This window comes from Lissotriton vulgaris, chromosome 5 (assembly GCF_964263255.1).
Source record: "Lissotriton vulgaris chromosome 5, aLisVul1.2, whole genome shotgun sequence".
Classification (NCBI taxonomy): Eukaryota; Metazoa; Chordata; class Amphibia; order Caudata; family Salamandridae; genus Lissotriton; species Lissotriton vulgaris.
Window position 1 is genome coordinate 1,858,354,953 of NC_141693.1, and position 14,079 is coordinate 1,858,369,031.

General features: G+C 44.7%; 1 protein-coding gene across 2 annotated transcripts in view; it reads right to left on the minus strand.

Moving 5' to 3' along the window:
* The window catches only part of MED1 (mediator complex subunit 1), a 459,486-nt gene that overhangs the window by 189,596 nt on the left and 255,811 nt on the right, over window positions 1–14,079 (minus strand). For both annotated transcript variants that reach the window (XM_086924345.1, XM_086924344.1), the window contains one exon: window positions 6,514–6,715. In XM_086924345.1, coding sequence (XP_086780471.1) covers window positions 6,514–6,715 — 202 coding nt within the window. The remainder of the gene's footprint in view (window positions 1–6,513; window positions 6,716–14,079) is intronic.

Consider the following 14,079-nt stretch of genomic DNA (forward strand, 5'->3'; position numbering starts at 1 on the left):
AAACAGCACATACATTACCTCTTTGGTCGACAGCAGAAAATCAATCGCCTCAAGCGAATGAGAAGTCGCCTCACCCTCAGTGAAAAAAGAAAGGAGTTTGATGTGAAGTGGATAGGGCTGAGGGAAGCCGCAAGGGCCAAAAACTCGAGAAAATATTGGCACTTGATCGCTGAATATTGCGATTCAAGGCAGAGGGCTACTCCGATACCGATTCCCGAAAAGGAATGGGTGGAATACATCGCTCTATTATATAGAAACAATAGTCCAGTCTCTCCCATGTCGCCTGATGGGGTTAAACCTGCGTTTGCTGTTTTTCCAGAATTTGGTTCACCTCTAGGAAAGGAATTGGTAAAGTACATAAAGACTGCTAGAACTTACGGCACACAAGGGCCGGATGGTATCCCGATTGTACTTATCAAAAAGGAGCCAGAAGTATGGGGTGATTTTTTAGAGTCACTTTTTAAATATTGTTTCTGTATGAATAAAACCCACCCCTCTTGGAAGGGGAGCATTATAGTCCCCCTCTATAAAAAAGGACCAAAAACCGTGTGAAGTAGTTTTAGACAGATTGCCCTTCTGGATGCCTCAGGCAAATTATTTGCAAAAAGCATATTATGCCATTTACAACAATGGGTTTATGAACAGGATATCCTTCCACCAGAACAAGCCGGCTTTAGAAAGAACCATAGATAATATAGCAGTTGTTCAGACAATTGTGGAGAAATATGTATTCACCTGAAGGATGCCAGTTTTGTACAGCCTTTATTGATATCTCCACGGCGTTTGACAAGGTAGACCGCCAGACCCTGTGGAGTAAACTTGTCTCCCTCGGCATCCCAAATCACCTCCTGGGTCTGATTATGGAATTGCATAGTGGCACCTGGTGCCAGGTTCTAATGGGAGGATCGCGGGGGTTAACATGCAAAATTAGAACGTATAATGGGCTTAAGCAGGGTTGTTTATTAGCACCACTTTTATTTTCATTGTATATTGCTGATCTCCCTGGCGCTTTGAACTCGGTGAGAGGGGATGCCCCCATAATTGGTCAAATGTCAGTTGGGTCTTTATTGTACGCAGATGATGTTGCAATATTTGATTTAACACCTATTGGTCTGCAACGCCGTCTGGACATTTTAAATAAATATGCAGAGGTTCACTTTTTAAAAATTAACATTGCAAAAAGCAAGATCTTGGTTTTTCGTAAGAATGGGGTCAGAATAAAGAGATGTTTAAGATGGATGCTTGGTTCTGAAAAAATGGAATTGTTTGATCGTATGTATATTTAGGGAAAGTTTTTTCCAACACAGGTCGATACTTGGAGCACACTAAACACTGTTAGTAAAGCGGTCTCCCAGGCAAGTGCATTAAACAGACTCTATAAAACGTGCGTGAGTTGCCATTTTAGCCAGGTCTTATCTGTTTTTAAGGTTAAAATCCCACCCTTGTTAATCTATGCTGCCGAGGTGGTGCACATGAATTATTGGCTTTTGTTTGACAAAGCAGAAGGACGAATTATGCGCCAAATCTGCAATTTAAATTCTCTGGCTGCCCCACATGCTCTGCACCTTGAATTTGGATTAGTCTTGTCCTTTATTTTAGCCCAGGCAGCAGTTCTTAGGTGGGGTAACTCTCTCTTTTTGGGGGAAGAGGGTACCCTTAGAGCTGCTCTGAGAACAGAAGTCTTTTGCACTCTAAAAGCACAATCCACGTTTTTTAGGTCCTTTCTATGTGCAATTGACCATTTCGGCCTTCCTTTAACTTCCGCTTCTCCAATGCCTAAATCTGGTTTGAAACAGTTTTTTAAGAAATTTAGATCCCCTATCAGTTTAGCGAGAGATACTGCTTTATGTAAATCCAGGCCCAGTAACGTGGCGGTCAGTGGGAGTGCATTGGGGAACAAACCACAGCCTTATTTAACTTGGAATATCCCTCATGGGATTAGAAGGCTGATACTCCTACTGAGACTTAATCTGCTGCCTTTAAGAGATGTCACTAGCATCTGGAACAAAACACCTAGAGAGAACAGAATTTGTGAATAGTGCCAGCTGCATATCCAAGATCTAAACCATGTCTTAATTGTATGTTCAAAACTGCAAAGTGCCAGGCGAGTGTTTTTAAAACCAGTTTTTATCAGATTCAATATTCACTCTGCTCAGGATGCACGTTCTCTGGTTTTGTCCCCCCCGGATGAAATGGTTTGTTTTAAGATATATCAATTTTTTAGAACATTTTTGCCTATTTATTCGCATCTTGTCTAACAGTAGTACTCTAGTTCCGATTAAATATCAATTGGTTGTCTATTTAACCGCTCTATGTATTCATAGCATCATTTGCACATTTCTTAGTACGTATATAAGAAATTTTATCGGTCGGTCATGTGACTGTTTCATGTATTATAGCATTGTTTGAACATTTCTCACTATTTTTGATATAATATTATAGTAATGTATAAGGAAGGAATTTTGTACTGTATGCAATGTCTGGTTTTTTTCATTATTGGTGTGTTTTTGTGGACCTCCGTAGGAGTTCCAAAACAAAATAAATACATTAATTAAATTGGGGAGCAGGCAGATGGAGGCTCACACCACTAGATCTCCCACCCCAGTCTCACAAAGATGCATCTGTGGTACTGGTCACCTGTAGAACAAGGTCTGCAAATAGGTTGTTGCCCTTCACCACTGTGGAGTGTAAGGGGAGCTGAAATTGACAAACACTACTTCCTTCCTGTGACCCTCCGCCTCTGCAATGGGTCAATGTGGAGCTGGGCATGGGGGGACTATGACGCTGCATGAGACCATCACAGCTAGGAAGCACATTACTGTTCTGACTGTAGGCTGAAGATTTTGCTGAAAACGATGTAGCTACAGCAGAAATGCAAAAACCCTCTGCGTTTGGCGTGGGCTTTGCATGTAACATAGCATTACATAACAAAACGTGTATTTGTAACGTGGATATTCACCCAGAAGGGTATCTCGACACTAAATAACAGATGTTTATTTTTACCCAACTCAATAGCACTCATTTTATCAATCTCATAAGGTTGAAAGGCTGAGTAGACCCGCCGAGATTTGAACTTGTGACCATGAGGAAAAAAACAGGTCCCTGCAGTGGACGCATTAGTCCACTAACACCAGATCCGGAACCAACAGTGTTTAAGACATACTCCATGAATGACTGGACTTGTAGAGGTTGAAGGAGGGACTTGGTCGCATTAATGGTGAATCCCAAACTGTGCAGCCGTGAGATTGCAACTTGTGAGCATTGCTGTCTGGTGGTCCTCTCTTGTTCAGCCAATCGTCGAGATAAGGAAACATGTGTGGTGCCCCTCCGCAGATGAGTAGATGCTACAGCTAGTCACTTTGTGAAGATTATTAGGCAGTGATTACTTCGAAGGGTAGTATTTTGAATTAGTGCTGGCCACTTACCACAAGGTGGAGCTAGTGCTCGTGGGCAGGGTGGATGGATATGTGAAAGTAGGAACCTCTGAAGTCTAACACCATCATGTATTCGCCCAGCTGGAGCAGATAAATTATGTTCTGCAGGGTTGCCATCTGGAAATATTTCAACAGGATGTATTTGTTGAAGAGCATAAGGTCCAGGATTTCACTTAGGGAGTCGCACTTCTTGAAACTGAAGAAGTAGAGAGTAGAGATCCTTGCCTCTGGGGTGAGGGAGCAGCCTCTCTATTGCACCCTTGAGGAGCGCTTGCACCCCACACTCCTTCCTGGCGAAGCTGAACATGTTATTTTCTGAGGGTATGTGTGTTCGATGGGATGTTTGTTTGGAAGTGGGAATGGGAGATGTTCTAGGCAGCAGACGTAATGGACGACTGCGTGAATCCGAGGTCATTTTATCCAAGTAGCGGTGGAAATCTTGCAGCCTTCCCATAACAGGTGACGTGTGAAGGAGTGAATGTAAGGCGTGGCAAGTCAGCGTCTGGAGGAGGAGAACCTTTTACCGGAGCCTCCGCTACAAATACCCTTGTAGTTATTGGCCATGTAGACATATAGAGAAGAGCCCCGTCCACCTGCTGGTGAAAGGACTGCTGTTGCCTCTGATAGGACTGTGGATAATTTGGGGGGTGGGGGAGTATTCTAGCTCCTCCTTGAGGTTGCTGCCTCAAAATGAGCCCCTCTCAGCTGGAGTTTGATGGTATTGGAGATGGTCTTGGTCTTCGGCGCCATCTCCTCCTCCCTCAGCCAAAACTCCTAAGGGAGAGGTTTTATCATCATCTGCATTTCCTCCCACTGGGATCACTGGGATATATCATAGGAGAAAAGGAACCAGATGGAGTTGGCTATGTGCTAGTGGGTAACGGCTTCAAATGGCCACCCTTTAGCCAACTGCATCAAGCGTTTTGCTCTTTTGTTCTCTTCGTCAGGAGGTGGGGCATTGTCTGTGGCTCAAGCAGAGACCCGTTTGAAGGGCGGTATGGCCCCCTCGACAGTTGGGGGTGGGGGGGCGCCAGGGGGGCAAAATATGCATGGTTAGAGTCATTGTTATGCTCGAAATCAGACAAACATAAGCTTCTGAGTAAAGAAAGAAAAGCCTTTGAGTGCATTAAATGAAATGGTCAAGTCCAGTGTGTAAAAACACAAGGCTATCTAGAATACAAGCAAGGTACACAGAGCATCCCCAACCTATGCAGAACACTTTAGTCTCAACAGCCATTACATTGGCTACCCAGCAAGTGATCAACTGCCTGGTTTGCATCACTTTTAGGCTTCATCCAATGCTTCACTCTCTCAAAAGATATATTATGCTAGTAGATGGCACAAACTCACCGTAATTGCCTAACACAAGCACCACATTTTCTGTTTGTAAGCTATAGACTGTAAGAGGGACAGAGGAATTAAATAGGGCCCAACTACTCTACTGAAATTAAGTCAACTCGAAAAATGACAGCCTGAACACGCCTCATCCATAAATACATCATTGAAATGCCACAATAAGAAGTCGTTTCGGGGATGCTCCTTTCTGTCAACTAAATTAACTTCCCCATCCCCAGGACATGCTATGGCTTGAAAGCTGGGCGATGTTTTGAAGCATACGTGCTCTAAGTCTGCATTTGAACGGATGACATTATCAAACTTTTAGGCAGCGAGGGAGTGGGCGTCTTCTAGCCATCATGCCCCAATATTCACAGTCAACAACAGTCTAAGAAGTTGGTTAGTTCATATCATTAACTGTGCATATCTCGCTCAGTCATACATCAGAGCCGAAATGTTAAACTGCTCATCCTGAGCACATGCTCTTCAATTAAAATAATTCCCATCCAATCCACTTCTTGCGAGGACAGAGAGAAACTGCAGATGGAGGACCCACCAGACAGATAGCGGAAGCTGGAGTACAGACAGTAACTTTATATGTCAAAGGCGTCTTAAAAGTGGTAGTACCTCTCCAAGTGCCAAGAAGTCTTCAATGGCTCTCCTTTCTATGAAAACGCCTCTCTCTTAATGCATTTCAACATCCATTGACATTCCTCTCTTGCTTCCCGGATGATAATTCTTCTCACAATACCCATGTCACCCACTGTCTCTCTGGCACCACATGCCAGTATCCGCTGGCTCTCCTTACTGACATAGCTCTTCTAGTGATCAGCAGATTCCATTGGCTCTCTCACTCATCACAACATCCGGTCTGCAGGACTTCCTCTTCAAGGGCATGCCACAGCCATTTGCCCTTTCTCCCTTATAACCCTGTTCAACCTTTGCTGTGCCTTTGCACTCCCTTTCTTATTCCTTGCAGTGCTGCTCCAATCCAGCACTAACCACCTTATCACTGCTAGCTCCCCTTCTCCCAGTGCCTCAAGCATCCACTGCTCTATCATTACAACCATTTCCCTTTTGTTTCTTAGCATTGACTCTCTCTCAAACAGCACAATGCTCTTTGCTGGCAATGGCTCTCCCAAAGTATGCCAACATCCACTGGTTTCCATCAATCTACAACCTACTACTCTTTGTTTTTTCTAAACACTGATTTATTCTGCCACTGGCTTTCTCTATCATCATAACCCACACCTGCTGGTGATCATTTTACCAGTGAAGTGTGTGGATGGTTGTGTGCATGTTTTGACCAATAAAAACTGAGAGGAAAGATCTGCTTTTTCCATGCAATCTCTTACTAAGATGCAAAGCCAATAAAAGCCTTAACATGGCTCTTAAAATCCACTCACCCGCTCGCATTTGCAGGCCAAATTCAATTAGGGCGAGCTATTTTTAGATCCTACTCGCCCTTTCTGGCGAGTAGGAAGACAAACTCACATTTGACCTCTGTTTCTGAAAGCAGAGGAAATGTGACAATATTGCAAGATTTAAAGGCATCTTTATTGATCACAAAGTGAATGAGCAATAAAAATAACTTTGCACATTTGCTCGGCTTTCAAAAACTGTCGTCAACTACATTTCAGTTAGATCGAGTACATTTTTTAGGTTACTAGACCTGCAGGTCTAGTAAAAATGTTTCGAGCCCTGCTTTACCAGTCAGTAAGATGGCACGAAGAGATTGGCGTACCTTCTTTCAGCACTGTCCGTTTCACGCAGCTGCCAATCAGAGTGTTATAGGCAACTTGATGCCTGATCAGGTCGAGGATGAGAGGAACATTGCCTGGATGCTGGAAGGGTATTTTACTCAGTAGGGTCCCTTGCAGACTTCTTCCATCAGGGAGAGGGGCGTCCTTATTCAGGAAATAGCAGTGCTGCTGCCCTGGAAGAGACTAGGAGACAAAAGGTAAATTAGCAGACATTTACTAGCAGTGAGCATCAAGAGGTACACTAATGGCCATATATAGCTTACAGGGTGCAAATGTGGTTGTTTATTTGCGCTTTACTCTTGAAAGGCAAAGGGTGCAGTATAGACCTGGGCCGTGAACTCTGCTCCGTTCACGGAGTTTACAGAGTTTTTCGCACTCCACGCTTCGCTGACCTCGAGGAGTTCAGAAAAAGTCCGCTCCGCGAAGCAAAGTTTAATCCCCACTTGCGCTCGCCAGCGTTAAGTTGGCAAGTGCAGAAAATCCAATGCTAAACCACTTACCTGCGAGATTTCTCAATGCAAGCGGTCGCGGGTGGTCATTACCGCTCATGTTGAGAAACTTCTATTCGCACTTAGGAAGCTGCCGCTTGAGAAGAACTTCTACTTAAAAGGCATAACGAAGTAGCGCCTTCTAGCACTGCGTGTGAAGCCGTTTGTGCTGATTTTACAGCACGTGATAATCACTCGGTGCTAACAATGCAAGTGAACGCTCAAAGTAATGCACTCTGCCGCTTGCGGTGTTCTGCTTAGCGCAGTGGAGTTGTTTTGTCACTTCGCGGCTTTCTGTGTAGCGGAACTCTGCAAACTCCTTCCAGGCCTAGTGCAGATCCTAGATGTTTGGCCTCTCTCTCTCAGGAAAGCAGAAGCAAATTTCACACCACTATTGCCTGATCAGAATATGTAACTTTACAAGAAAGCCTAATCTGTTAGGACTACTAACAGACAAATTAAATCCTTTGCTGATTAGAGAGCAGGCATGACATTTGCAGACTTAAGGTCAACTTAGTTAATGCAAACCAAACTTATTGCTTGACATTTAGGCCGGCGTTCCTGTCTGCCATGGCACGTTCTTGCTACTGGTCCAAAGCTAAGTTGGTTGCAGCATTCTGTAGTGCTTGGTGCACTGTAGGCATGACACTGGATTACTTTAGTAAAGGAAGTTAGCCTGGCATTAACAAGCAATCCAATTACATCTTTAACTAACAAAGCTCAATAAATTTGGCTCTGGCAAGCTTGTGTGACCGTTATTTCTTTTTATTCCTTGCATGTCCCAGAAATATAACAAGCCACTGCCTAAACACGGTCATGTGCTTGGAATAAAACAAATAAATAAAAAAATAGAAATTTCATTTAAATTTAGAAGAACAGTATGGGCGATTCCTAGCAGGCAGGTGCATTTAGAACAAGTATAGAAACCATTTTTGTTTTAATACAGAACATATGGAAGTATAGTTATTGGTGAAAAGAAAAGGTAATGTTGATTAAAAATTACTGTAATCTGAATATGTAGTGGACCACACACGGTTGAGTAACATCAAAAAAGATAAAGAATGGAAAGAAGAAACCAGTGGCAGAGCGAAGTTTTGGCACTAAAGTACATATGGAAGTGCACACAATCAGGATGACTCATTGCCACAAGCTGTATGCTGAGGTGTTCAGAAGCAAAATGTGAATGACAGGTGAACAGATCAATGGATGAAGAGGTCTAACCCAAAGCCCGTTTGTATCTATATATGTTTTAATTTTGTAACTTTTTTTATTACATACGACTGTTAAAAGAGAAAAAGCACTTGCTAAGCCAGATCTAAAAAAAATGACTATCTCTACAAGGAGACCCATTACATAGATGTACCTCAATCTTTGAAGCATTGAGCTGCTGCCAACTGGCAATTATCTACACTGACTATACATATAACCAGGCGAGGAGGACAGTAAATAGATATTACTTGGGTAAATTTGAGTGTCCTTAGTATTTCAATGGCAGGCCAGCAAGAGAGTAGCCAGAAAAAGCAAAAATACCTCCCACTTCAACTTCCTGGCTCACTTGTTTTACTTGCTAGCTCATTGCCATTAGTCATATGGCTCTTTAGGTGATAGCTCGCATTGAGGGAATCCTGGAATGTCTTTTGTTCCCGTCATTCTTCTTTCAGTCATTTTTCCTTTTACCTCTCTCCTTTTCTTGATCCTTTTTTGTCTTTGTCCCCCCTCTTTCTTTTTGTTTCTTCTCCATTTTTTTCTGTCCTCCATTGATCCATCCATCCTACTGTTCTTTCTTCTCTCCCTCCATCTGTATTTACTTCCTTCTTTCTTTTAATTAATTTATCTATCCTCTTGATCTGTCCATCCACCCCACAATATTCACTCCATCAATTCACAACTCCATCTATAACGCCATACATCACTTAATCAACCCTCCCATGTATCATCCTCTCCCATCTTTCATCCCCTCATCCCTTCCGCTCATGCTCTCTTGTTCCATTTGTCCACCCCCACCCTCACCCAAAGCTCCATTATACTATTCTCGTATAGTGGTGTTTATAAGTTGTTGTTTGAAGACCTGCACTCTCCAAAGTCAAAGGAGCTATGAACAAAACAATTTATGTTTTATGTTAAATAGAACTCCCGAGTAGCTTTTCCCCGCTCAACTGTTAAAGAGGGAGGCTCATGAAACCCCTGTAGTCCATTTAAAATGATTGATTAATAATACAGCAGTTAAATAAACAAGGTGCAGAGGAAAGCACAGTGAAACTCTTGAAAAGCAAGTAGGTGCTGGAAGATTAAAAACTCTATAGGGCGACTTGAGTACTTGACAAAGAAATGAAGAGATCTAAGAGTATGAAGACGACAGGGAAAAGAGGGTCCTAGGGGATGTTTAACGACCATGCATTGCTACCACCCCTACCATACCAGTTACACCAACAAAGAGGAGCAATGGGTCAAAGGAAAAAATGACTAACTAAGTATCTGCAAAGGAGAAAACAGAATAATGACAACTAATAAAGTTTACTAGTGACAACACGCATAGGGTATTCCTTCTTTGAGAAAAAATTCCCATCAGTTATCTACCGAAACCACCCTATTCATCATCGGGGATTCTTCACTCCTGAAGGTAAGATAGTATACCCACAGCAGACTGACAGATGTATTCGCCTAATCTGACCTGTGAGACCCAGGTAATTCTATGGTGTAAAAAGGTGTGGGGTGACAACTGTAGAGCAGTGCAAAACTGTGGAAAACTTAAAACGTGAAAGTATGTGTGTATCAATAAATAAAATTGGATAGTGAAGGGGTAGGGAAGAAATGCGTTACTTACCTGTAACTGCAGTTATCCAGTATTGGTATCTTTCATAGATTCACATGCCTAAATCATTCCCCGTCGTCGGGGTGGGAGTCCCCGGTATATAAAATAGTAATGTCCTAAAGACATATATATATACTTTTTTTGTAAAAAAGGACCAAACTTTGGCCAGGAGCCAATCAGCTACTACCACCCTCTAGAACCTTCCTGGAAGGAGCCCTAGTCCCTCAGATTTTTGTAAGCACCGTGCTAAGTAGTACCTACTGAGAGAACCAAGGTGAGCCCTTCCAGGGGAGGCGGGTGGGTTGCATGTGAATCTATGAAAGATACCAATACTGGATAACTGCAGTTACAGGTAAGTAACGCATTTCTTATCCAGTATTATGGGTATCTTTCATAGATTCACATGCCTGAATCAGAGTAGCGAGTAGTAGGCAGCACATTTCGCATAATATAGTATGTAAGACACCTGATAATAACTTATCAATAGTGCAACAAAAGAAACTGCAAACAGTAGCAGGATAAGAAATGTGCAATCAGTAAAATTGGAAAGGTGGGATGAAAGGAAGAAGGCTCACCTCTAATGGAATAGATGACGGAGCACCGCCGGTCCCACTGCTGCATCCTTCATAAGTTCAGAATCCAAGCAGTAGTGCTTGCTGAACGTATGTGGTTTTTTCCATGTCGCCGCTCTGCAAATGTCGACAATGGGCACCCCAGAAAAGAGCGCCATGGAGGTGGAAACCACTCTAGTGGAATGAGCCCGAACCTTGGCTGGCAGAGGATGACCCGCTTGTTGGTGGTAGAAGGCGTTAGCTGCAGAGATCCATCTTGAAATGCTCTGCTTTGTCAATGGTAGGCCCTTCCTGGGCCTGCTGGAGGCAATAAATAATTGGTTGGATTTGCGAATTGTTCTGTTCTATGAAGGTAGAATTTCAGACATCTCTTCAGATCTAAGGAATGTAGAGATCTTTCTGCTGTAGAAGATGGATTAGGGAAGAAAGATCTCAGGACAATAGGTTCGTTCAGATGAAAAGCAGACGGAACCTTTGGTATGAATTTGGGGTTAGTCCATAGAATGAATCTGTCCTGTTTGAACTGAAGGAACGGGTCCTGAATACAGAAAGCCTGTAGCTCGCTCACCCTCCTTACTGACGTGAGAGCCAGCAAGAGAGCTGTTTTCCATGACAAGTATTTGAGATCCGCTTTATGTATCGGCTCGAAGGGGTGCTTCATCAACTGCGCCAGGACAAGATTGAGCTGCCATGTAGGTGGTAAATGTCTCACTGGAGGATAAGTCCTAAATAAGCCTTTTAGAAACTGCTTGATCAGTCTATTGGACCATAGAGAAGCACCAGACGAAGAGCGTCTGAATCGAGATATGGCTGTCAGGTGGACTTTGATTGAGGCATGGGCCAATCCCGAGTTGGCTAGGTGAAGCAGGTAGGGCAGCAGTTGTGCCGGAGATGACGAGAACGGGTGCAGTTTGTTCGCTTTACACCATAAACAGAATCTCTTCCACTTAAGGGAATATGTCTTATTGATACTGTCAGCCCGGGCCCGGGCTAGGACGACCCTGCAGTCCTGAGGGATATCTAAGTCCTGGAACTCTCTGAACTCAGGAGCCAAGCCGAAAATCTGAGAGATGTCAGATCTGGATGCTGGACTTGCCCTGGTTCATGGTGAGGAGATGCGGGTAAGGTCTGAAAGGAATCGGAGGCTCCAGCGATAGAAGGTGGAGTTCTGTAAACCAGTGTTGGCGTGGCCACGCTGGGGCTACCAGGATCAAAGTGCAATGCTCTGCTTTCAGTTTCCGATGGACCCTGGGGATCAGGGGAAATGGTGGAAAAGCGTAGGCAAAGACGTTGCACCATGTCATCGAAAATGCATCCCCGAGAGACCCTTTCTGGGGAAGCCAGCTTGCGTAATGTTGGCATTTTGCAGTGATCTTTGTCGCAAACAGAACCAGGTGAGGTCTGCCCCATCGGGAGAACACTGCGTCGTGGGCATGTTGGTCGAGCTCCTACTAGTGGCAGATGGAGCGTTGCCTGCTTAGAGAGTCCGCCAGGGTGTTGTCTGCTCCTGGGACGTACTCCGCCCTCAGCGAGATGTTGTGTTGGAGTAGCCACTTCCAAATTCGCTGCGATTCTTGAGACAACGTCATGGATCGAGTTCCCCCTTGCTTGTTTAAGTAGTGCATTGCGGTGGTGTTGTCCATCCTCACAAGCACTGGGGAGTTCCCGATTCTGGGCAGGAAAGCTCTAGGAGCCAGGTATACTGCCCTCAGCTCTAACAGATTGATGTGGAGCAGCATCTGTTGTTATCACGTGTGGGGAGACTGGAAGCAGGAATGGAAGGCCCTGGTTCAGGTTTTTTATTTGAAGCCACCAGTGCAGAGCTTTCACCATGAACGGGGTGATCCTGAGTCGATCGTCGAAGGATCCCGTACTTTGAATCCACTGAGCTGATAATGCCTCCTGTAAGGGACGCATACGGAGGCGGCAGTGTGGAATTAGGAGGATGTTGGAGGACATCATTCCTAGCAGTGACTTGAAAACTCGCACCTTGATGGTCTTTTTGAGCTGAATGTGTGCTGCCAGCGACCTCAGTTTGGCCTGACGTTCCTGTGATGGAAAGGCGTTTTCTTGATGTGTGTCCAGAATTGCTCCCAGGAAAGTGAGGCGTTGAGAGGGCTGCAGTTCTGACTTTTCCTGATTGAGTGTTAGTCCTAGACTATCGAAGAGCTGAAGACAGGCGTTGGAAGACCTGTTCACACCTTCTAGAGTAGGAGACTTGATGAGCCAGTCGTCCAGGTAGGGGAATACCTGGTGATGCTGCTGGTGAAGGTAGGCTACCACTGGAGATAGGCATTTTGTAAAAATGCGTGGCGCCGACTTTAGGCCGAAAGGCAACACTCTGAACTGGTAATGTCTGCCCGCCACAGTGAACCTTAAGAATTGGCGGTGACTTTTGTGGATGAGTATGTGGAAATAGGCATCCTGGAGGTCTAAGGACACCATGAAATCCCTGGAATTGAGTAGTTGTAACACCTCTTGAATGGATACCATACGGAACGATTGCTTTTTGAGTTATGTGTTGAGGTTCCTTAGATCCAGTATAGGACTCCATTTCTTCTCCTTTTTCTGTATCACGAAGAACCGTGAGTAGAATCCTTTCCCTCCTCTGACCTCTGGGAACTCTTTCTACAGCTCCTTTTTGAAGCATTAGTGAGAGTTCCGCTTGAAGAAGATGAAGATTCTTGTGTGGCATGGGACATGGAGGGTTCGAAGGAGGAGTGTCCACAAACTCCAGAGTATGCCCGAACCGAACCAGTTGGAGAACCCAACGATCCGTAGTTATTTTTTGCCAATTGTGGAGGAAGTTGGAAATTTTTCCTCCAACTACGTAACATGGAGAAGAAGCGGAGGCCTGTTTGAGAAAGAAGTCACTGTCTTCTGGGGGGATCTTTCTTTCCTCCTCTCCCTCGAAAGGAGGACTTATTGTAAGAAGACTGGCCTTGTTGTTGCCTCTGTTGGTATTGAGGTTTGTATTGCTGGGACGAGCCGTAGGAGGATTTGTACCCCTGGTATCCACCTCTTGTTTGCTGGCCTCTTCCTCTGGAGCCCCAAAAGGAAGTATTCTTGTACTGGAGTGTTCCCAGGGATCTTGCGGTCTCGGTATCTTTCTTGATACCCTGGAGCATCTCGTCGATATGCTTCCCGAAGAGAAGCTCGCCGTCGAACGGCATATCCAGTACCTTGGCTTGGACTTCCGGCCGGAAAGAAGTAGCTTTCAGCCAGCCTTGGCACCTAAGGACAGCCGCCCCCGCCAGCTGGCGAAATCCTGTTGAGGCGATATCCATCGCCACATCAATAATCTCCGAGGCGGACCGCTCTCCTTCAAGGAGGATTTTCTTGACCTCTTCTTTCTGCTCCTCTGGCAGTGAGCCTAGGTATGGTGCTACATCTGCCCACATCTGGCGATTGTAGCGTCCCAGGAGCGCAAGCGAGTTTGCTGCTCTGACGTTAATGGCCGACATCGAGGAGAACCTCTTCCCGATGTTATCAAGTTTACGGCCTTCCTTGTCCGGAGGCGCAGTCAGTGCGGCAGCCGGATTGTTGGATTTCCGCTGGGCGGCCTGTGTGAACACGGAGTCCGGTTTAGTATGGCCTGTAGAACAAGTTACTTACCTTCGGTAACGATATATCTGTAAGAAACATTAGTTAGTGTTAGATTCCTTACCTTAGAAT